General features: G+C 34.8%; 2 protein-coding genes and 1 long non-coding RNA gene across 4 annotated transcripts; 2 read left to right on the top strand and 1 right to left on the bottom strand.

Annotated features, from left to right (window-relative positions):
* Positions 1-422: 422 nt before the first annotated feature.
* Positions 423-5,920, top strand: LOC108192332 (beta-galactosidase). The gene is made up of 18 exons (XM_017373338.2): positions 423-943; positions 1,218-1,313; positions 1,411-1,523; positions 1,662-1,728; positions 1,817-1,909; positions 2,028-2,171; positions 2,307-2,395; positions 2,487-2,592; positions 2,699-2,786; positions 2,899-3,017; positions 3,102-3,266; positions 3,581-3,759; positions 3,883-3,992; positions 4,147-4,256; positions 4,351-4,461; positions 4,889-4,999; positions 5,130-5,338; positions 5,422-5,920. The coding sequence occupies exons 1-18, from the start codon at positions 776-778 to the stop codon at positions 5,528-5,530; spliced, it is 2,187 nt and encodes a 728-aa protein (XP_017228827.1). The 5' UTR covers positions 423-775; the 3' UTR covers positions 5,531-5,920.
* Positions 5,921-8,147: 2,227 nt separating this feature from the next.
* Positions 8,148-13,549, bottom strand: LOC108192292 (uncharacterized). Its single transcript, XM_017373306.2, has 6 exons — positions 13,298-13,549; positions 13,006-13,206; positions 12,431-12,627; positions 11,633-11,836; positions 9,340-9,630; positions 8,148-9,264 (listed from the first exon to the last, which is right to left on the bottom strand). The coding sequence occupies exons 1-6, from the start codon at positions 13,490-13,492 to the stop codon at positions 8,292-8,294; spliced, it is 2,061 nt and encodes a 686-aa protein (XP_017228795.2). The 5' UTR covers positions 13,493-13,549; the 3' UTR covers positions 8,148-8,291.
* A 265-nt stretch (positions 13,550-13,814) lies between these two features.
* Positions 13,815-16,952, top strand: LOC108204043 (uncharacterized). 2 transcript variants are annotated; one of them, XR_010286149.1, is made up of 3 exons: positions 13,838-14,840; positions 16,240-16,313; positions 16,412-16,952. It is a non-coding gene; the product is annotated as an uncharacterized LOC108204043 (long non-coding RNA). The 2 variants fall into 2 exon arrangements; XR_010286148.1 differs by having other exon boundaries at positions 13,815-14,840; positions 16,240-16,952.
* Positions 16,953-24,503: the final 7,551 nt, after the last annotated feature.

The following is a 24,503-nucleotide window of genomic DNA, read 5'->3' as shown; positions in this document are numbered from 1 at the left end:
AACGATACTTATAAAATTTTGTGATTTGGCCTGTTAATCATCCAAAATTAGACCTGACAATTTGGTACATGACACGAAAAGTTCGGATTTGATTTTCTATATTCAGGTACACGAACACAAAAATACTCGTTCAATTTAGTGTCGGGCTCGGGTTTTTATTTTATATGCACAGAAAATATTTTTATGGTTGTTTGTAGAATGTTTTCTGAAATTCTTGATTTGTGAAATTTTACAGTCAACATAACACATATGATCGGTCATAAATGCATTTAATTATGATTTGCAAACATCACCATAACAATGTCACTATGTTTTTACATTTATTTACATAATTATAATTTTACAACTATAAATGTCCTTGAACACTTTAGAAGAGAAATCTAAAAAGTAAAGCCAAAAAAGATTTAGGCGGGTACCTTACCTTCCCCTGTCTGCAACACTGCTTTAAACAATCTTACTTTGTAGATATCTATGTATCTAATCTAATATATCTAGGAGTATATATATATCGGTCTTTCTAATGTGTGCCCAAGGGCACACAATAAACACCAACTTTCATGAAAATAGCTTGTTTTGATTGGTGGAATTGATGTGAATGCAGGGGGATCATTTACATTTATTATTCATCCACCAATCAAAAGCTAGAATTCTTATGGGAGTTAGTGACTATTGTGTGCCCTTGGGCACACCATAGAAAATTCGTATATATATTGTGTTGCATGCTTCCCAAGAGAGAAAAAAAATCACACACTAGTCACAAGGTTTAATATTTGAAATGGTGAAGATCAAGATTATTTTTGCTGTGCTTGTTATGAATTTATCATGGGTTTTGTTTTGTTCAGTAGATGCTTCAGTTTCATATGATAACAAGGCTATCATCATCAATGGCCGGAGAAGAATCCTCATTTCCGGTTCTATTCACTATCCAAGAAGCACCCCTGAGGTATGTTTTTATGTTCGTCGTATCGAGGTTTTAGGAAAACTGGTAACTTAACTGTGCATATGCATCTGGTTTCTAATGTGGTTAGGTTGTGGTAATTTTTTGTATGAGGTCTAATATGGAAAAACAAAAATGTTTAATTTATCGACTAATAAATCAAAAAAACAAGTGGAGAGCTCATGTTAAAATTTTGTATCTTGATTTTTTTTTTTATGAAATTTGGTGATACATGAAGAATTTTGGTTTTGTTTAATAAGGTGGTTGTGTTTGAATGTAGATGTGGCCTGATCTTATTCAAAAGGCTAAAGATGGAGGGTTGGATGTTATACAGACTTATGTATTTTGGAATGGACATGAGCCATCTCCTGGGAAAGTATGAAGTTATATTTGGTCACTTTTTTTTTCTTTTGAAAAGTTAATTTTATTTACAAGAAAGGTTTGTTCATATGTGTTTGTTTGTTTTATTTCAGTACAATTTTGAAGGGAGGTTTGATTTGGTCCGGTTTGTTAAAATAGCGCAGCAAGCTGGCCTTTATGTTAATCTTCGTATTGGCCCTTACGTTTGTGCAGAATGGAATTTTGGGTAAAAACAAGTTTATATTTGTTTCTTGTGTTCAGAAGTTGAATACTGACAGTCACTACTGAATATACTATGAAATTAGTTTATATTTACTTTCTTGTCATGTGTGAAAATATAGCAAGTGATTTTCTGTTGATGCAGGGGATTTCCTGCTTGGTTGAAATATGTACCTGGTATGGCTTTTAGAACAGACAACGAGCCTTTCAAGGTTTGATTACCTCTGCAAAAATGGAATTTGATGATATATCGGGATATGCAATTTTCGTAATTTTTTAATGATATTAAATTGAATGAAGGTTGCAATGCAAGGATTCACTGAAAAAATTGTCAGCATGATGAAGTCAGAAAAATTGTTTGAACCTCAGGGTGGCCCAATTATAATGTCTCAGGTTATCTTTGTTAATAAAGGAATTGTGTTATTGTGTAGATGTTCTAATTTTGATTTTGCCTTAATTAGCCATTATTGCAGAAACTTTGTAGCTTATTAATATTTGTTGCAATCTGCAGATTGAGAATGAATATGGACCAGTAGAATGGGAGATTGGTGCTCCCGGAAAATCTTATACAAAATGGTTTGCTAGTATGGCACTTGGTCTTGATACTGGCGTTCCGTGGATCATGTGCAAGCAAGAAGATGCCCCAGATCCAATTGTAAGAAGATTTCTAACTTCTCCTGTACGAGATAAATAATTACTATTTTTTTTCAATTAGTTCAAGACAGAGCTGCTTATGGAATCAAGTCAATGTTCATGTTCTCATATCTTAATTGTTTTGTTGCAATGACAGATAGACACTTGCAATGGTTTCTACTGTGAAGGCTTCACCCCTAACAAGCCAACCAAACCTAAAATGTGGACGGAAATCTGGACTGGCTGGTAAACCATATGAATAATAGAGCAATATTTATATGTTAACATATCAGAACTTATCCACTTTTGGAGCTTGACATGTTCTTATACCTCATAGGTATACAAAATTTGGAGGTCCAGTCCCATATAGGCCAGCAGAGGACTTAGCTTTCTCAGTCGCAAGATTCGTACAAAATAATGGTTCTTTTTTTAATTATTATATGGTAAGTCAATCTCTAATTGCAACGTGTAGGTATTTAGTTTATCGTGCTATGATTTGTGCTTGTATTTATTTCTCTTTCTTCTAAATACCTGCTTACTTATTATTAGTACCACGGAGGAACAAATTTTGGCCGGGATTCTGCTGGTTTGTTCATTGCCACTAGCTATGATTATGATGCTCCACTTGATGAGTATGGTATGCGTACTAGCTCCCACCTTTTAGGTTTTATGCAATCTTTTGTTTGCATTTAAATTCTATTTGTAGCATTTTTTTAATTGGTATTGATAGATAATCTATCATATGATAGGATTGAAAAGGGAACCAAAATGGGGACACTTAAGAGATTTGCACAAAGCCATCAAGCTTTGTGAACCGGCTTTAGTATCAGCATATCCAACTGTGTGGTCACTTGGGAAAAATTCAGAGGTTAGTTTATTAAAACTGTCTAAAGAGTTTGCATGACCATCCTATCATTTTTCAAGTGCCTTGTCATATATTACCCATTTTCAGGCTCACGAGTTCAGGTCAAAAGCTGGAGATTGTGCTGCTTTTCTTGCCAACTACGATACTAGTTCTTCGGCAAAAGTGACCTATTTCAATAAACAGTATGACCTGCCTCCTTGGTCCATTAGCATTCTTCCTGATTGCAAGACTGCCATCTTTAACACCGCGAAAGTATGAAACCATACTTATGTCTTGCATTTATTTTACAGATTATATCAATTGTTTTAAAGGATATATATATATATATATGTATATATATATATTGCTAAATTGTTTTAAAGTATATTGGAGCTCATAAGAACCATTTCTTTTACTCTCCATTTACTATGTCGAGTGGAATATTATTTTCATAGTTATTGTAAAACATTTGATAAATTTTTATTCTTGTATTGTACATGAAATTGCTCTAATATTCTCTTAATATTGAATTCTCCTCTGTGGGATATCTATAGGACTTCAATACTTAGATCAAATATTTCTTGCAGGTTAGTTCACTTGGTTCCCATATGAAGATGCTTCCTGTAAGTACAGTAGATTTCCCTTGGCAGTCATATAACGAAGAGGCTCCAAATTCTGACGATAGTGATACATTAGAAATGATGGGGTTGTATGAACAACTAAATATCACTAGAGATTCATCAGACTATTTGTGGTACCTTACAGAGTATGTATCCTTATTTTACCTGATCAATTGCGCACCATAATTTTTTTTTTTGAACTAATATGCATACATAAGACTTGTATTCTTGGTGAAATCATCTGAATTGTTGCTCGTTTCTCCTTCCAGTGTTAACATCGCATCAGATGAAGGATTTTTAAAGAATGGTGACGATCCTGTGCTTAATATTGTATCATCAGGTCATAGTATGCAGGTTTTCGTGAATGGTCAACCATCAGGTAAACAAACTAATGTTTCTGTTCAGGTTTGCAAAAACAAAGGAGTCTTTAAGTTAAATAGACCATATGGAGGGGGCCATGCTGCAAAAAAGGCTTGCTGATCTTTGTATATTTTACGATTTCCAGTAACGTTTATAAATTTTGTTGTTGACAGGAATTGCATATGGAAGGTTGGAAAATCCAAAAGCAACATTTTCGGGTAATGTAAAGTTGAAAGCTGGCATTAACAAGATTTCTGTGCTGAGTGCTGCTGTGGGTCTTCCGGTTAGTAAAGAAATGTCCTTCAGGTTATATTATTTCAAATGACCATATGGCATGATGAATTTTATCTCAAGCCTCTCAAAAATATACATTACAGAATGTAGGTGTACATTATGAGAAAATGGAAACAGGCATTCTTGGCCCAGTCACCTTGAAGGGTCTTAATGAGGGAACACGAGACTTAGCAAAGCAGACATGGTCCTACAAGGTTTGCTACTGTGGCTTTAAATTATTGTTTCTCTTTACCATACAAGACTTCATGAAACTAGAGATCTCTTAAAATCGGGATAAAGAAGACAGGAGCTTCTGGAAATTTGGGTTTAAAGTCGTTAGAGTTATAGAAAAAATGTGCATTGAAGATATTAGGGGTAATCAACAGTTCTTCTAGGTAGTACGATGGTTCAAGTTCTGCAACTATAAGGATAATTAATTTACTACTACTGTATCAAGAAACAGATGACAATTTTTTTGAAGTAGTTTGTAGGAAGGTTACTTGCATTACTTTTTACCTGTAAAGTTATGTATAAGATGGTAACTGTGGTTTGCGGATGTTTGCCATACTATGACATTTTCTTTGGCCTGAAAACGTCACAAGCCATTGCATGTATCTTACATGTCATTTTTCTCTTGAGCAGGTTGGTTTAAAGGGCGAAACTTTAAGTCTCCATACACTTGGAATAGGTTCTTCTGTTCGGTGGTTGGCAGGATCATTAGTGGTTCAGAAGCGTCCTCTTTCATGGTACAAGGTATATATTCATTCCCAAGTTCTATTAGACAAACAATACATGCTGAATTTTCTTCCATAGAAAATACAACTTGACGCACAAACTTATTCATGTGAATAACCTCTCATCAAGCCTTAAATGATCTTTGCAGGCAACTTTCAATGCTCCAGAAGGAAATGACCCATTGGCTTTAGATATGAGCAGCATGGGGAAAGGACAAATGTGGGTAAATGGTGAAAGTATTGGGCGCCACTGGCCTGCAAATATAGCAAGTGGTGCCAGTTGCGGTGCCTGCAATTATGCTGGAACCTACAATGAGAAAAAATGCTTAAGCAATTGTGGGGAACCCTCACAAAAATGGTAAATATTTTTCTATTCGTTTGGCAATGTATTTTTTGTGCTGACACTAGCGGTGCTCTTAATTTTGAAAGCTTTTGTTTTAGGTATCATCTCCCTCGCTCATGGCTTAAGCCAACAGGAAATCAATTGGTGATTTTCGAAGAATGGGGAGGCGATCCTAGCGGGATCTCTTTGGTTAGAAGAACACCTTAAAGAAACTGTAAAAGAGGTATGTGCAGCTGCCCTCAGGCATCACCAATAATTAAAATCGGGAAATGCAAGTGAAAGTTCAAGAAGAATTCACCTTCAGTACATAATACTTCATTACAACTGCTTCTGAGCATATAATCCCAAAGAATGATGATTGTTCAACCTATCGTTATGGATATAGCAATTGGATTTTCTCTCTTTTGTAAATTTGTATAGTTCATTTACTTTCCAGTTGATGAAGTGTATAGCATATTATTCATCAGTTGGCTAATATAAATTTAGAATACAACTTTTGATAAGCCTCATGTTCCCAAGCAAGCTACCTTGTATAAACTCTTGTGAGCATATCTTTGAGAAATTTAAACTTTCAGCTCTCTTCCAAATCCTGATCAACTGGTCCTCTTCAAATCGCTCTATTCGTTTACTTATCTGTATATGTTTCGAAGGGCATATAGTGATTGACATGATCTGTGTTCGAAGCAATACTACACTGCAAACTGTATAGTGCTTTCATGAGATATGCAGATTAAACATTACGGGTTTCAGTTTTTTGTTGTATCGTGTTGAAGTTCAACTGCATTGCATTTAGGATTCAAAATTATTAAGAGCTGATTACATTTTACATGCTGTTCAATGAATGTTCGATTAGGTTTTCTTTCAACATTGTGTGAAATTTGATTGGGGAAAAAGTTGACAAAATAAATAAAACAGAGGGTTTATAGGGCAGGAGTAAGTAAGTGACCCTGGATCCACATTCCGTTTACTTATTTGTTCAAAACTATGAATATCTTGCTTACTTTTTAGTTTCTGCCTGATGATTTCGCTTTTGTGTGTGTTTTTACACACAGTGGCATACAAAGTTAGTAGGATAGCTGTGAATTGAAAAGGTTTAGGTGGATAACTGTGAGAAATAGTATGAATATAATTCCAGAGTTCAGTTCTAACTTTGAGGGGCTTGTTGAAATCCTGTTTTTACCTCGTATGAGTTGCCTATTGCTGCACTTGATTATAAAGTCATATTCTGCGTGGTGTGTGTCTCTGTGTAAACTACATGATTGTTGTATTCTTTCATTGCAGCTAGAAAACTTCAAGGTCTCGTGAAATCGAACAAAGCTAAATTGATAGAATGAATTTGGCAGCTATGTTCAGTTCTTTATTACTTCTGTTCTATTTTACTTTTAAAATATCCTATTTTTATGGAATCTTAATATCTTGATCAATTAGACATTGTTCATTGCTGCTTGTAACGTTATGAAACTATACTTTATAAAAGCCTCAAAATGCGTGCAAACAGTGAACGTAAACAGCTGCTCGGACGGAGGGAGTATGAAAATGTCATTATTACATCTTGCGAGATTTTCTTTTGAAAAATCATGAACTATGGTAGAACTTGGTATGCATTCTGGTATAGCTTCATCCTAGACAAAGCTTATCCAACTGGAGAGGGCAAACTGTGGAGTGTAGTTGTACATGATATGACACTAATGCTACATGTGATAACCAGAAACTAATGGTGCTACCAGTAGTGGCAGCCCCTATATTATGTCAACTAAAAATCAACATTTACATTACTTGAAAACAAGTGAGGTTTGCATTGTGGAATCACAACTACTAAGACACTAATCCTCACTTTCGACAAGCACTGCTGACTTATATTTTTCACTTCTGTAAATTCTATCACAAGTCAGAAGAAAGTTTATAATTATGTCACAAAAATTTCTTCAGACTTTAAGCTGCTAGATCTCTTTTCATTTCTTTTTTTGTTGAACTTTGGCGGCCTACAACCTTCTCAGTGTTCGAGGGCTTGGAGCTGGTCCTCGAGGCTGGCTTTTTCTAATTGAGCTGAAACATTTTCATATCTCCTTTTGAAGAGTCTTGCAGCGACGGAAGTGGATGATTGGGCTTGAATTTCTGGAGTGCCGGTCATGTATGGATCTTTATTGAATGTGATTGTAAATTATAGTTGCAGTTTCAGATATGGTAGATAAATAGTTTGTATATTGGTTCAGTTTTTTTTTTTTTTGGCAAGGGTTGTAGATGAAAGTAGTAGAAGATGAAAGGGTTGTAGTTTTGGTAGTTTCTCATGCGTATACACTTTTTGTTGATGAGGAAGCAGAGGACATTTCCTTTGCAAGTTTTGCAAGGCTTAAACATTGTGTGTTAATCTTGTTATCCTCTAATAATAGCCCAAGTGGTGGATGTATCCTCTGTTACTCATTTGTAAGGCATATAAGTCTAAATTGTCGGGAAAAAAAGAGTGAAACTTTAACTTCCGGATCATGCTCTATTCAAGTGTCTTTGATAAACCTTTAAAGTGCCCATCTAAGTACTTCAATAAAAACTACTATAGTTTACACTCAATTGTTAATTGTGTATACCAGAAATGACATCCTTTTTGCTGAATTGTACAGTTTAGTTTGCTAATCCATATTTCTTCTTAAACTGTATATTGCAGGCTTGAAATGATGTGTTCTGCAGGCGGTAAAGTATGGATAATGAGTGGTGAATGATAACCATAGTCTGCAGTGCAGCGAATAGAACAAATCCCGTTCAAAATTGATCAAAGAGAGATTGTGATTCCAAGAATCACAAGTCAATTTGAATTGAAAGATTCCAAACGGAAATCAATAATCACTTGCATTCTATTGCAACCAAAATTCACCTTTCTACATAAAAAAAAAACACTTTTCATCTACCCAAAAAAGAACCTATATATCAGATCTTACAATAATATTGCAAAAAGACAGACAGGAAGTACCACATCTCACAACGAAGATAATATTTTACTTATAGTTTCAATAGTATCATCGACATCCTTGCTTCCTTGGAAAACAGCTTTTCCTTGGTAGCTCCACCGAATTAACCTCTTGTGGAGGTCTTGTAGCATCAAGGCGTAATCTTCATGAACATTTAAATTGAGTAGCCTATTTACACATTTCAGCAAATATTTGGTAGCCTTCGATTTCACCCGGCAAATAAAATCACTTTCACTTTCTTCAGAGTCAGTCAATGGGACTGACATATTTTCAACCACATCAGTTAAATAGAAGACTAGAATTGCTCCTTTCTCAACTTCCTTTAAATCAGAGTTTTCATTCCATGCAACTGAGACTTCCATCCCCTGAGATTTCTGTTTGGGCCGCAATCCAGTGTCCTGGGTGTTTGTCAACTGTAATATTATACCCGTTGCAGCATAATGCAAAAGAATCTCCCAGCCTTCTTCATTTACATTATCAGAACAACCAATCAAGATGCCCAATGAAATTCTTCTAAATAACATATCTAGCCCAAGTTTTGCACAAGGAGCAGACTTTCCTTCAATTGAACTATTAACAGTATTGTAGATATGTTTACTATACATATCCCTAAAGTCATTGATCCACAATTGAATTATCTGACAATCATATTCCTTACCATGCACACCATGGTAAATTTTAGGTCTTTTGAGCTTCTTAGGGTTCGTAGTTTTAGCTAAACCATACTGCTTGGAAGTGAAGTTACCTGCCATTTTTACTAAATTCTGGGCTAGGACATCCTGATGGCTTTTACCAATGGGGTTCAGAATCCAGGCAATGTACCTTGCAGCAGCAGAACAAAGTGGTTCTGCTTCCTCTGTATCCTGTGCGAAAGCAGCCCCAGATATAAATGTGGACCCGAAACTGTCTCCTGAGCTTTTATTTAAGAAAAGTACCACACTGGAAATATGAAACCAATCTGGAAAGTTCATCGCGATAGCCCTGCAAGAGAAGGATTGAAATATATTAAAAAATTCAGTTGACGCCAATTTTGTATCAGCACGAACAAAGTATTACCACATAGACTTGTGATCCACCAATGAACTTTTAGTTGCTGCCTGGTTAGGAGAACATCTTTCGGCCCGGAATTGTGAGTTGCTTATATTGTGAACTAACTGTAGCAAACCTCCAGATGTCAAAGGTCCAGTCAGAATCTTCAAGAATTGGAGACTGTGGGGAAAATATGCATGAGAAAATGGCAGCATTGAACTCACATCTGCTAATATTCCCCATCTCATTGGTCTGGAAATGATATCTAGTACCAACGAGACTAATTTAATTTGAAACTCCAACAAAGAAGCCAAACCCCTGTATGTCAACCATGTGAAGAAATTAGTCTGACGCCCTAACTTAGATCCTCTTTATCAACAGGTTATCTATTTTAATGTGCACTGAGTGTACTACTAGATAAGATGCAAAATGTATAACCTGATCCAGCCCATAATCTGCCCAAGTGTGATAAAGTCTTATCCATCATAATTTATCAGTTCATGTTCACCAAATTAAATATTAAAAGTTTCTGGAACCGGCATTGTTAAATATAGCATCATAGACACAGTTACTCAGCAAGCATGCAAAATACAAACTTGTGTGTGTGTGTGTGTGTGTTAGAACACATAAGCAATTAGGTACTTGGTCTGCCCTATATATTATAAATATATGTATAATATATTTTTTATTTTTTAATAATTTATTAATTCACCCGGACCCGAATCTAAGTATTTTGGATTTGTTAAATTACCGTATCTCCATACTACGCAACCCCACCCCTGCACTTGTGTTTCTTAGGGTCCGCCAAAATGCATATTTCACAAATCTTAATAAAAAAGGCATCTCCATATAGAGGCATTAAACTCAAGCAATATAATCCAAAAATATGCTGTACAAGTTTCTAACAAGTAACATCATCTGAAGCTGGGAAAAGGCTCAAAACTATAGAGCTTCTTGGAAAGAAGCCTGTTTTCAGGATGTTACAATCATAAAAATAAAATGGAGGGAAACATTTTGAACTGTTCTTGCACATTAATGCCGTAAAAGCAACTATCCAATACTGCAAGTTTTATTATTTTTAGTATAAATTAGGGAAGATTGATTTTTTTGTCACTAAACTATTATCTATTTTAGAAACTTACCACCCAACAAAATTGTATCTTAGAGTTAGGCTTCAATTAATTTCTTATTAGAATCTATCCTTCTGTTAAAAATACTTAAGGTCTGTTAAGTATTGTTCTACGTGAATGATGACATGTAATCATATATTATTAAACAAATATAAAAATGAATGTACATAACCTCCAACACAGCCAAAGGAAAGAGGATGGTCACCAAGAGCAGCTCCCCCAGTTAAGAAGGTGAAAAAAACATCTGGTGTTGGTGTGTTTGTGGGAGTTGATGTGCACACCTACTCGTCTTCGTCAACAACTATGATGAAAGTCACAAATTCACAACCTACCTTACCAACTCATGGTTCAGGAGATGTAACCAAGAACACTAATTATAGTCAATCTATTAGATCTCCACTGATGAAGAAAGGCCAGAAGGTTGTGCCGAGAAATTACCAAGAACAATTAAATCTCTATAGCTTTTGTTTATGTCAGTAGGAAGTAACTGATATGATCATGAAATTATTTTTGATTTTATTATAAAGTACTAATTAAGTGAACCTTGTATGTTGGATGATCCTATGGTTTCTTTGTTCAGGTTTATTGAGCCAGAAATCTGGGTAGATTATCACATAAATATGTTCAAAATTTTAAGTGTAACGAGACTCTGAAGTGTAGATAGCATTATCCTGAGAAGCATTAGTCTTTTGACTAAAGACAACAATATATGATATCACTGGAAGAAAGTCTGCTTCAGCGTTTCTATATTGTAATTTGAAGAGCAAACCAGACCCTAGTCCATGAAATGCATACTATCTGAACTTAACATTAGTAGATAATAAATTATCATAAGTGATGAAGTGACTGTGCTCATGTGTGCCAGTCAGTTGATGTGAAGGAGTTACAAAGTAGAAAAAGCAGCTACATAAACAAACAAATCACTTAGCAAAATAAATAAATAAATAAATCCATGCTGACAACCTTTTTTGCTGTTTACACATAAAAACTAACGGAATGGTTACAATCATAAATGTTCTCAACGTTAATGGTTGTATTAATGTTTGATGGTAAGTTTCTATAAGATATAATAGTTTAGTGACAAAAAAATCGATTTTCCCTATAAATTAAATCTAAAAGTCCTTAACACCTGCCCAAAATAGACATTATTGACAAGATTGTAACATATTTATACGATTAAAAAAACTTACGTCAATAGGAACCAGTTATGCAGCAAGCTTCTTGTCTCGATAAACATAAGAGGAGAAAATGCTAGGGATAGAATTGTAGAACGCCATTCAATCCTTTGACAAAGCTCAGTAAATAAACAAATAAAAGGCCTTCTAATAGATTCTTGCAGGATCTGTGTTACATCATTCTTCAAAACAAGAGGGTCAAGATACCAAAACATCAACCTGAAGAAGAAATACATATACAGTCAAAAAGCTTGAAAATTGCATACCTCAATCAAGAAAAAAACGCTGAGCGGGTAATGTCATTCTTTTATATTCCATTCATTGACTTGATTCAACACTCTCAACACTAACATTACACACACAAGTGTCGAAATGTACAAATTTATTAAGACACCCCTTTGTATAGTAATGTCTAAATTAATCAGTAGAACCTAAGTTCACCCATGTACAACAATGAGATAGATGAACATGATAAGGTTGCGTTCACTTGGATGGGATGGAATGGAATGAGAAAAGAATAGAATAGAATGAAAAAAATAAATCAGTTTTATGGAGAAAGAATAATTTATAAGACAATAGTGACCAAATATATGTGACCCTAAATTTCTTATGATGTAAATATAAGGAAAATGATGAAGACGTGGAATGGAGCATTCCTTCCAAAACATTTGGTTAGATTTTTAATTCAAATAGTATGGAATGGAATGATTCAAGGAATGAAAAATATAGACATATTCTATATTCACCACCAAATAAGAGTAGAAATTTCCCCCCATCTCATTCCATCCAAGTGAACGCAGCCTGAGAGTATACCTCAGTGGAATCTCCCCTTTCTTAACAGTCATTTCTTTTGGCACATAGCACAGCAGCTTTGATAAATCAAGCGTTCTTCCAGCACCAGGTCTTACATCAAGAACAGGACGTAATTCCTTTACATGTCGGAAGCTAGATGCTGATACTGCCACTTTTACAACAGCATACAATAGTGATTCGCAAATGATCCCTGGAAGCTTACAACACACAGGAATAAAACTAGCATTAGCTAAACATCTATCATGATAAACACTATTATATACAATCCAACTCCTTTACAATTAGAACAAACATATAGCACCAAAAATTATTGCTTCACAATAATAACAAAATTTAAAAATCGCCAATCAGTGTGTATGGACCTGCAACTGTCAAATCAGATTTTTGCATTGATATCCCAAGCAATATTGACATGTCACCATTAGATACAAGAATGTGATTCATCTAAATTCAACACATAAAAGTTCGACAATCGCCAAATGCAAGTAATATTATGAGATAACTAAGTACATTGCAATTTGGCAAACTTCAAACGTGAATAAATTTGCGAGATAACTGAGTACAGTGCGATTCACCTCTTCCGACACGCCACGTGCCTTCAATTTGCCCAAAATATCGCCACACGTTTCCACCAATTCCACAACATCATGACTCGAAATTAAGCAACCAATCAACAAAACCGCTTCTTCACCACACCTGATAGCCTTGCAATTGATTGACGAAGACAAAACAGAAACGACTGTCTTGACAGAATACTCAATCATTGAATCAAAAACCTGGAACAAATCAAAACTACTTAGCAAAACATCAGAAAACTTTAAAGAGAGGGAGGGAGAGAGAGAGAGGGGGGGAGAGAGAGAGAGAGACCTGTGGAGAAGTAAAGCACATGAGTGAAAGAGCGGTGTCCAAAACCCTAGTCCTAGAATGATAACTTAAATTGATAGATTGGTTCAGTTTTGAAATGGAGAGATGAATTGAGTTATCAATTTCTTCATTTTCCGAAGCTTTAAGATTCAGAGCTAGGGCAGCGAATAGGTTTGTGATTTCTTGAATTGAAGACATGGAATTAGCATCAGCACTGCAGCAGCACCACAACACTGATGAGAAATGGAACAGTTTCCCGCTAAATTAAAAGCGACAGGCCTACACTAATGGGCCTGGATTCAGAATGAACCTCGACACATGTATTTCCTTTTCAGGTAGCCCAACCCAGCCAAGTAAAGAATGTATTACTTGAAATTAAAAGGATTTACAAACGAAAAAAAATTCAAAAATGTATCTAAACTGTTTTTGTCGCTTACAATGTAATAATAATTCCATAAGATACTGAATACAATTAATTAATTAATCTACTATATCTATTATACCAGAACAGGTTGTTTACCTGAGCAAATTAATTCTTTGATTTGGTTACTCCAAACCTACTCCCCGAACCTGCTAATTAACCTGCGCACGTATATTAGCCATATACAAACCCACAGACATCTCAGTATCTTCATACATACAGAAACTTACAGCTTATCCCCTATCTTCGTTCAGTGTCTATGTTCATGTCAACGAATTAGCATATTAAAATGATTATATCACCACCAAAACCCTTCACCTTTAACGATCTCTTAGCAAATTAGTGATTTTTCTGAAAATTAGGGATTTTCATAGGTAGCATGCTCGGGAGCAGACCGTGTTCTCTGTTTTCCCACCCATCACCACCGTAGCGGTCTCATCCTCTCCTCCATCACTCTCTTTCAATCAACCCCACCAAACACTTACCATACCACGCAGATTCCGCACTCTTTCCTCATTTTCTTCATCTAGGATTTCTGTCGAGCGCATTCACTACAATTCTCAAGTTGATGAAATTGCCACATCAGTTTATATTCTTTTCTCTTGTATATAAAAATTTCAAGATCTGATGACAGTCATATTTTGTGACTTTCAAGGGTCCATGTTCTGTCCTTCCAGCAGATATGTATGATTTGACGAATCCTACAGTGTTTTTGGTTCTTTAAAGGAAGCAATGCTATATGTCGAAGAAAGCAGTAGAATTGTTGTTTTTTTTTTTTTTTTTTTTTTTTGGGTGGCCATACACTCAACACAAACTTGCACGTGAAGAGAATGTAACAGTAATAAATTCTGGTTGTGGTGAAAGCTTTTTAGTTCACAAGGTATGCATGTTGTACAGACTAAATAGTCGTGCTTTTTGTCTCTACTCAGGAACAAAATATTTTTTTTGTTCAAATACTATGTCTGTTCTTTATTTCTTCCTTTTGGGGTTTATAAATAGTTTCTATAACATCTCATAGCAACAGTAATATTGATATGAAAATAGGGTAAATATCAAGATGTCATGATACAACAATTTGATGCTTGTGCAAGTTGGTGGATGCAAGGACCCGATGCTGCCTTACAGGTCATTCCTTGACGCCAGTTCATATATTGTCACTCCCTGTATTTTCTATGATTCTTTTTGTCTTAGTACTTTCATTTGTATTTGTTCTGCAATATATGTGTAAATATGCAAAAGCATATATGCATACTTATCTGCGATTATATCTCTTGTGATTGTGTCCATTTCTGTTCTAAATACTGCAGCTATCTTGTCTCAAAGGCAATTATCTTATGTTTTATAAAATTAGAAAAAAGAAGCATGGCTATACTATTACCCAGAGGGCCTTGATTAGCATATACCGGTTGATTATAGTGCCCTGATAAAATAAAAAGTTAGGTATAGTCAAGTAGGTTCCAGAAAGCTTTGGGCAAGACAAATTTTTCTTACAGGGAAACAATGTAAATTTTTAATTACACCAGAGCTTCCTCTTTGTTTTAGATATCTCTTTGGCCATGTTTATTTGAAAGGATTATAATTTCGGGATAACTACATTATTTTTAAAAGGGATTATAATCCCATGGGTTTGCATCGCAGTTACTTTTTTTATACATTTCCATGGATTTATAATACCTTCTCTCAAAAGGATTATAATCCCATAAAAATGGGCTAAAACAATGATTGGGACAAGGATTCATGGCATTATAATCATATACAATTGAGATAAATATGGTAAGAATGCGAGAATTATAATTTCTCCAAACAAACATGGCCTTTATTTATTACACTGTCAAAATTACTGTGGTACTGCCTATAATGTGTATCTGTGAGCCAATGAAGATATTTCATCCTGAATTGTTTTCTTGTCGATTTTATAGTCATTATCTTATGTGATATTTCAGTTAATTCTTTCTGTTGTCAGTTTCAAAGATAAATACCCTATGATTATGTATTCGATGGATATTTATATATGTTCTGATTTATTATTGATGTGTTTAGGTGGTTTCAGAATGAGTTGGCAGGAGATATGGGTTATACTGCTGCAAGATTTGGGCATTTATTGTTTCCTACGAATGTATACGAGCCTGTTTGCTCAATTAGGTCATACTGTTTGAAATAGGAGTAGCTTTATTGAAAGTATTTCGAGTTAATACCTTCATTGCAATGTTGGCAAAATCCTTGTGTCCTTAGTGCTATTAGCCCAAATTTCATGTTTGTTTTGCTAAGGGGTTGGACTCTTTAATCCCTAATAAAACTTGGTCGAAATGGGTATAGTTTAGTCCTCTTTTAGGCGTAAGATTATTAATCTTACGCCCTGATTATCATTAAAAAGAATACTATGTAATGTATTTATGAACGCATAGTAATGTCTGATATAGCAGTTGCTAGGGGTTAACAGTGGGTTTGCCAGTCCTTAGATTGTGCACATTAGGACCTGATGCTTACCAGGTAACTGATTTCTTGTATTGTTCCCTGTTTGTAGTTGCACAGGAAAGAAAATCTAGCACAAACATAGCCAGCCGTAGAACTGGGACCTCACAATCGCGCATTCGTTATGTAAACTAAAATGAGTTCTCTTTCTCGGATTATTCTTTTTGTTTTTTAAATGTACTGTCACCATTATACTAACATGATTTCCTGCACATACATGACAGGTATATAAATGGATGAGGCAACAGTACTGGTTCCAATTTCATTTTGCTCTTGCCACTAAGCTAGCAGATTACATGGGCAAAGAGCGCAAAGCCGCAAACGCTTGAAATGTCAGGATATATTTGAAGACATACAAACAAGGGCTGGTGCCTGTTGAATCTACATTTTACATTTTGACAGATGCTTATCTTAGCTCATCTTCTCAAGGTTACCTGGAGCGAGCATGCACCATCTGCAATGGCATGATCGAGCTAGGATGATTCAAACCCTGACTTAGTTTGCACAATTTTCTATTCAGAGCTCTTGTAAGCAATCCAGGAGACTCTGCAAAACATAACTTTAAACAGACAGAATTGGTTTATCCCAATTTGTCGACATTTGGGCCTGAGATACACGAGGATATATCTCGTGGTTTAATTTGGCTACTAAGTCATCAGGATGTATTAGAAAAAGAAAGAATTGCATGATTGAAGCCCCAGAGTATCTCCAAAAGAATAATTATATATAATTTTATAGATTATAATTTTTCTTTGTTGCATTGTATATATTATCTCACTCTTCATACAACACTTCTATTGAACATGTTTCTATTGATCATATTTGTGTATGGGAAAAATAATATGAGCTTCATGCCAGGCCCGTGCTTTGCACGGGCACTATTGCTAGTTAATTAATTAATATAATAAGCCCATGAGCAATTGTAATTGTAAAGCAAACACATGAAAAACATGGAGATAGAAGAGCGAGACATGTTTGTTGACTCCAAATTTGTCTCTTCATCTCTGTGCATATTCCACATGTGCGTGTAGCTATTATAATAATATTAATATTAATAATATTACTCTATATTAATATTACTATTTGCAAGTTTTAAGTTAGCTACCAATAATAGGGTCATGCTCAAATGAGAACCACTCTTATTGTGAGATATGAGATCTAATCTCAGCCACACATTTTATACCTTATATCAATCTCTCACCACACATTATTTTTTAATATTTAAATATTTTATCACCATTTTCATTCTAATTTCACTACCTGCCACATCCAACCACCACCGACAACCATTTCCGGCCACCACCACCTCCGTCGACCACCGGAAAATCACCACCGGCAAACATAAAATCACCATCGTCAAACCGAAAATCACCACCAGAAAACTAATAATCACCACCGGAAAAATGAAAATCACCGTCAGAAAACAAAAATCACCAAATCACCACCCTCTATAGACCACTACCACCGTATACAGAACCCCAAATCTGAAAAATCACCGACTACAAAACAAAATCAGCGCTAAAAAACAAAAATCACCATCACAAAAAAAATAATCACCACGTCATTTTCGACCATGACTTTCTCAGCCACCTACAAATCATAAACCAATACCACAACCGCCACACTGATACTACTACCAAACCAATAACAACACCATCTCCGGATCTGTCATCGCGTTATTACAATCGATTCAATTAAAGAGTATCAAAATCGGAGGTGAAGAAACTGAGAAATAAGGACTGGGCTGTAGGAGGGGAGGCAGCAGCCACGTTGTCGTCGTCGGCCGGAAAACAACAGGCATCTACAGCTGCGTTTCCGGCGAAAGGATCGAGCCGCAGGATGGGGGATGGAGGGAGGGAGAGATAGAGAGAGAGAGTGTGAGTGAGTGAGTGGTTTGTTTATGGTGTTGGTTGTGTGTATTGTGCTCGTGATGGAGAGGGAGACGACAGCGCGGATACATGGGGAAGTGGCGGAGGAGGCCGTCAGTGGGTGGGTGGGAGATGAAAAAGAAATGAGGCAGGTAAAGGACACGCGAGATTACATAGAAATAAGAGGCCTGGATTAAAATATTTTATATAAAATGGAGGGCTGAGATTAGATCTCATATCTCACATTATTTAGGGTTCTCATTTGAGCACTACCCAAGAATAATAAATATTATAGGAGTATCAACTATTAAGCATTGCTGGCTTGCTGCTCCACAATCAAATTGTAGCGAAGGAACAGAGCTCCTGCACCTTGTTTTTCTTTCACCAAATTCTCCGTCGACTACTAATATTTTATCGAACCAAACATACTTTATTATATTCGGATATAATCGAAATATATCAACAAAAACAAATAAGACATATAAATAATTTTTAATAATTGTGTTGTATGATAATTTTAAATCCTGATGATAATTTTGGATAATAAGATAAATATAAAATCCAGTCATTCAAAAAATATAAATCCATTATCTTTTTTTCTTCTCTTCAAATACAAAAATGATATACTATTTCTGCTAATATATAAAACCCTACTAAAACCCTCAACCGGACCCTACAAAATCTTCGCCCAAAAAACTTGCCAGCATGTCATCATCAAAATCAAAACCACATTCCCCACCCTTCATCTGTCCATCACCTTCACTCACATTCTCGCGCGCCACCTTATCACACGCGCCGCCGTGTTCCACCACTCCACTCCTCCTCATATTAAAACAAAGACAACCCAAGTCAATGCTCGCCATGACCGACGAGTCAGCGTCAGAAAACGAGGACCCGCATGACTCACCACTGTTACTGTTTATAATAATGTATGACGCCGACGCCTGAAATATCTCCGGCGAGCTAAATGGCGTGCATGAGAACTTCACTTTGAAGGGAGGTGGAGCAACGAACTCGGTTTCCAAGAGCTTGGAGAGCTCAATGTCCGTGTAAACATCCATGTTGAGCCATGCCATCAAGTCTCCGTTGTCTTCTTCTTGCTTCGCCAAAGTTTTTGGCCGTCTTCTGACGAAGGTATCTTGTTCTCCGGCACCTTCGGGAGATGAAATCCCACGTTCGATTCCTGTTGTTTGCTCCATATTTGAAACAAAATGAGAGGATGTGTTGTATTATATGGAAAGAGAGATAGAGAGAGACAATAAGACTGTGAGAGAGACAGGGAGAGGGAGAGAGAGAGGGTACGGAAAGTGGGTACCAAAAAGGACTGCAGATAGCTGCGAGGGTGTTGTTATGTGTGTTGCTGCCACCACTAATTTACTAATTGTGTGTGTGCGGATGGTGTTTGGTGTATGGAATGGACTTATATTTATATGAAAAACAATTGACTGCAAAAATGGAAAAGTGAATGCAAATGGGATTGAAGAGGAACATATTAAATAAAATAGATTTTGAATATTAGGATATTCCTGTAGTGAATAGAGCCTTGTTTTTAAAATTCATTGGATTAGCAGATATACACACAGTACGTCTGTCTGTGATTTAGTCATTGACTGAATGTAGAAGAAATCTGGTCCGAATAGAATGAAATATGCGAGAAATTCATGTATTTAGACTTGAGCATGCAGTCTGGATCGAATATGATATACGAAAAATTTATGTTTTATGAACGTTACAAATTACTGAGTTTTCATATGAGCGAAAATGAGTAATTAATCATATTGAGTAAAAATTGAAACGCAAAAAGAAAAGAAAGATATATTCATGTAATTAACATTTTACCAAAGTGAAAAACTATTTATACATATACTAATTGCTCATTTGAGAAAAGACATCTAGACAATGGATATTTCTTAATAAAGGTAATTGGATCGGGTTTGATTAAAATTGTTTCGGTTGAGATGTATATTTATTATAATATATTAATATAATCTGATTTAAATCGGTAATTTAGGTCAATTCTGGTGTCAATTTTACATAATTTGAATTGAATTTGATTTAATCGGGTTTGATCCTGGTTTGAGCAAAATTTTAGAAGAAAAAGACAAATTTGAATTAAGATCAGATTATATTTAGAGAGATGTATTCGATTGGGATTTTAAAAGATTTTCTCATTTATGAAATCTGAGGGTATTCAATTAGAATTGTTTAAAATCTATTATAATCTTGGGATATTCAATTGAGATTTTAAATTATGCTACAAAATCTGGTGGTATTCAATAAGGATTTTCAATATTCGATAATATTCAATTAGGATTGTTTATAATCCACTTAAAATCTGATGATATTCAAATGCTGATCCATTTTTCTGGATTTTATAAAGTGATGAAATTTATGGCATTACCCAGTGTATTTTAAGTTTTTTGAAATCCCACCAAAATCCACAAGATTTTCAAGTATTGTGTTTAAATCCTAAAGAATCTATATCAACTCCACGAAATTTTATCAAGAATTCACATAAAATTTTATAATATGAATTTCCATCTGATTAAGCCTTATTCCAACTTTAAGAATATTTATTTTCCTGTCACTAAACACTTAAAATATATTAGTAATTCCTCGATTATTTACAAAATACTAAAATTATGGAAATAAAATCATATTATATATATATATATATATATATATATATAGAGAGAGAGAGAGAGTACTACTCTAATACAAACCAAATTAGAATAAAAACTAAAAACTAGCAGCCCAGTCCAACAGATTTACAGCCCATCCCAAAATAATTACAAACCCGCGTCCTTTCATTTTATGAAAACAAAATTAAAAAAAAAATACATACGATACACACGCACCCGTTACCACTCTCTCTCCACGCTCTGCACTCTCTCCACTCTCTCCACTCTCTCCACTGTTCATCACCAACGAGCTTCAGGTACTGTTTTAATGGCTGATTTCTGAAAGTTTAAGCAACATTTCGACTCTAATTCATCTTTAAACATCTTTTTTGAAGAATACAAAGGCGACATCACTAAATTTGAATCGGACATTCAAGCTCAGCGAAATCAACAGTAAATTCTTCGAAAACAGGTACGATCTTATAGTTCGTAGCAAAATCTCTACTAAAATATGTATTATACATCTCATTTAGTGAATGCATGTTTGATTTTTCGATTTTCTAGGGTTTTATAATATTTTGTACTAAATACTGACATTAAACTACTAATGTTCTTCATAACAGCTATTATTTAAGTTTATTCACTGTCAAGCTACTTAGAAATGGCTAAAACTAGAGGAGGTATGTTAATTTAGGGTTTTATGTTTTTTTCAAGCTCTCTGTAATTTTTTGTGATATTTGTATGTTGATTTGATGATTAAATACTTGTTTATAAGTTAATTTTATGTTGATCTGTTGATTCTTGTTGTTAAGGTGATTTCGTGATATTATGTTGATTTGTATGTTTTCATTCAGATTTGCTTTTAACTATTGATATGATGTTAGCATTATGATTGTACTGATCTTAGTAAAATTAGTGATGTTAGTTCGCATCTGATAACTTAACTGAGAACTAACAATTTTTGTTAGTGATGTTAGTGATAGTCTGAGCATTATGTTGATTTGATGCTAAAATTAGTGATGTTAGCATTATGATGTTAGTAAAATTAATTATAAATAGTGATGTTTAAGCTGATTTTGTGACTTGGTGATTGTAGAACGATGCAATCAGCTACTGTTTTCATAATGCTCAGACTAGATTTTAACTAGTATTACCATGAATTGTTGCTCAGACTAGACTTTAGCTATTCTACAATTTGTTGTGTTAGAATGATACAATTAGTTTACCTAGATTATTTGACATGTCAACACATAGATTTTATTTAAGCTTATCGGATATTTCTATATATGTTATTATTGGAGTAATTGCATTAATTTAAGTTAGTGTTCTCATTGGAGTAAGTTTATATATCACATAAACTTTTGGAGAATTGTCTATATAGCTCCCCTGTAGTAAATCATTGATACCACTAAAATATAGCTGTAATTCCACTAATCCAAAACTAGTGCTACTACTAAATCATACCAGGTATACAACTAAATTAAACAAGTTATATAACATAATTTAGAACCTGTATCACTAAAAATTTGATTCTACCTGCAGTTTCTACAAAAATTATCATAGAAGAGCACCTAATAATAGAGTAAAGTTAACTGCTAAATGTTAAATGGTAGATTTTACATGCATTTGGAAGTATTGTGAAAAATGCAGGTCACCTAATTCAAGTTCGTAGAAGTTCAAGAATCCGCCAACAAAGTTTTCCAAAAAGAACAGATACCACTCCAATTGATTTGGTAGACTCTGACAACGAAAACGAAATGAGTACTGGTCCAACACAACAAAGCAACGATCGTGTACGAGTTTATCCACTCTCTAATAACAGAGTGAAGATAACTGCTGGAAGACCAACAAGTAGTGTATGTTTCACACTACTTACTTGTTACTTTTTCTATTTCTTATATGTTTTAAAGGATACTTTTGCAGCCTAAAGTAACAAAATTTTATTTCAAACATTTTAAAGGGTGAATCCGAGGAAGAAGACCAAGATCAATCTCAGGATGAAGCATATCAAACTGAAGGACAAACAAACCAAGAAAATCAGTCTCAGGACGAAGAAGAAGATGAATCTGAGGAAGAACAATCTGAGGAACAAGAAAATCCAGATCAGAATGAAGAAAATGAATGTGAAGATGGAGATCAGGGTCAAGTTCACAATGCTCAACCAAAGAAGAAATTTACTAAATTCAAAAGAAATAAGGTATAATAACTAATTGTCTTTGAAGTTCATTAAAGATTCAATTGCACTATCTACTATGATAGACAATTAAAATAATTTCTTAACAGGAAATTGCATTAGAAAATGGACAAAGAAAAAGGAAGGCAGGAACACTATATCCAGGTTTCAAGTATTTGAAAAAGGATGTTCAGGTATCACATCACTAAACTTGCTCTATTATTCGTAGACATCTTAAACAGTTTCAATATTATAATACACTAAACTTCACCCATTATTCACTATATTATTCACTAAACTTTATGTCAATAGTCACAGAAACAAGAAGGAGCAAAACATATTAATAAAGAAAAAGATGAAGTTAAAATTAGGATTTCCCCAAGACATCTTTATGAGCTGATATACTTTCTCACACCAGAGCAAAAGATATGGGTTAGGAGAACTGGTTTTGGACTACTCTTGGATTTTCAACTAGAAATGTTGCCAGCAAAACTTGCCTACAATGTCTTACAAATCTTTGATCACAACAAAGTCTCTTTGAAGCTTAAGGATGATGATATTGAAATTCAAGAACAAGACGTGTGTGACGTGCTTGGCTTACCATATGGAGGATTGCGAATTACATTCGATTCAGATGAAAAATATTTGGACAGAACAATTAGCTGGCACGCACAATTCAACACTCACAAAGATGATGAACAAATCACAACTCAGATGATTGTTCAAGTGATGAGAAATCAAGAAGTTAACGATAACTTCAAATTGAACTTCATTCTGGTAATGGCAAATGTTCTTATTGGAACAAGAGGGGCTTCTTATATTGACAAGCAACTGCTGAAGATAAATGATAATCTTGACAATCTGCAGAAGTACAATTGGTCAGAATATCTTATCAGTTATCTTGTAGTAGCTACTGAAAGTTGGAACAACACAACAACAACTTTTTTTAGGGGATCTCTCATTTTCCTAACTGTAAGATATCATTTTCTTAAACTATCTTCTCATTTTATTTGTGATATCTTTAATTTGTGATTAATATATTTCTCTGTTTTATTTGTAGCTCTTCTATGTTGACCGTGTCAGACCCAAAGCTATAAAGCTAGTTGAACGACAATTTCCTTCTTATATTGGGTGGACTGAAGAAATTTTGAAGGAAAGACAAGCAATTGAAGTTTTTCATGGTCCATTTGGAGTTGGATCAATTGTACCTCCACTTAGAGATTTCATACGTGAAACTGAAGCTCAAGAAAGCAAGGTATAATTTCATATAACACATTATATATATACGTACATATTATATTCATATGTGTATACGTCAATGTCTTAATTTTTCTTAATTATAGAAAAATGATAAGAACAATGATGATTGGGATAATGATGACACTTGGAGACAGATTGATGAACTTGTGGAGAAATACAGTACGAAAAACAAATCTCCATCAACAAATATCCCACCAGAGCCTTCTACTGATGCAGCGTATAATTCTACTCATACACCAAATGATGCTGCATATCATACACCACCAAGACAAGCTGAGCCTTCTACTCATGCTTGTATTGATGCTGCACATCATACTACACCAAGAGAAGCTGAGCCTTCTGGTCATGCTGCACATAATACTGCACCAACAGAGGAGGCTGAACCATCACAGGC

The sequence above is a fragment of the Daucus carota genome, chromosome 8 (genome assembly GCF_001625215.2).
Source record: "Daucus carota subsp. sativus chromosome 8, DH1 v3.0, whole genome shotgun sequence".
Classification (NCBI taxonomy): Eukaryota; Viridiplantae; Streptophyta; class Magnoliopsida; order Apiales; family Apiaceae; genus Daucus; species Daucus carota.
Note: the sequence above shows the minus strand (reverse complement) of the source record. Positions and strands in the feature narration are given on the sequence as shown.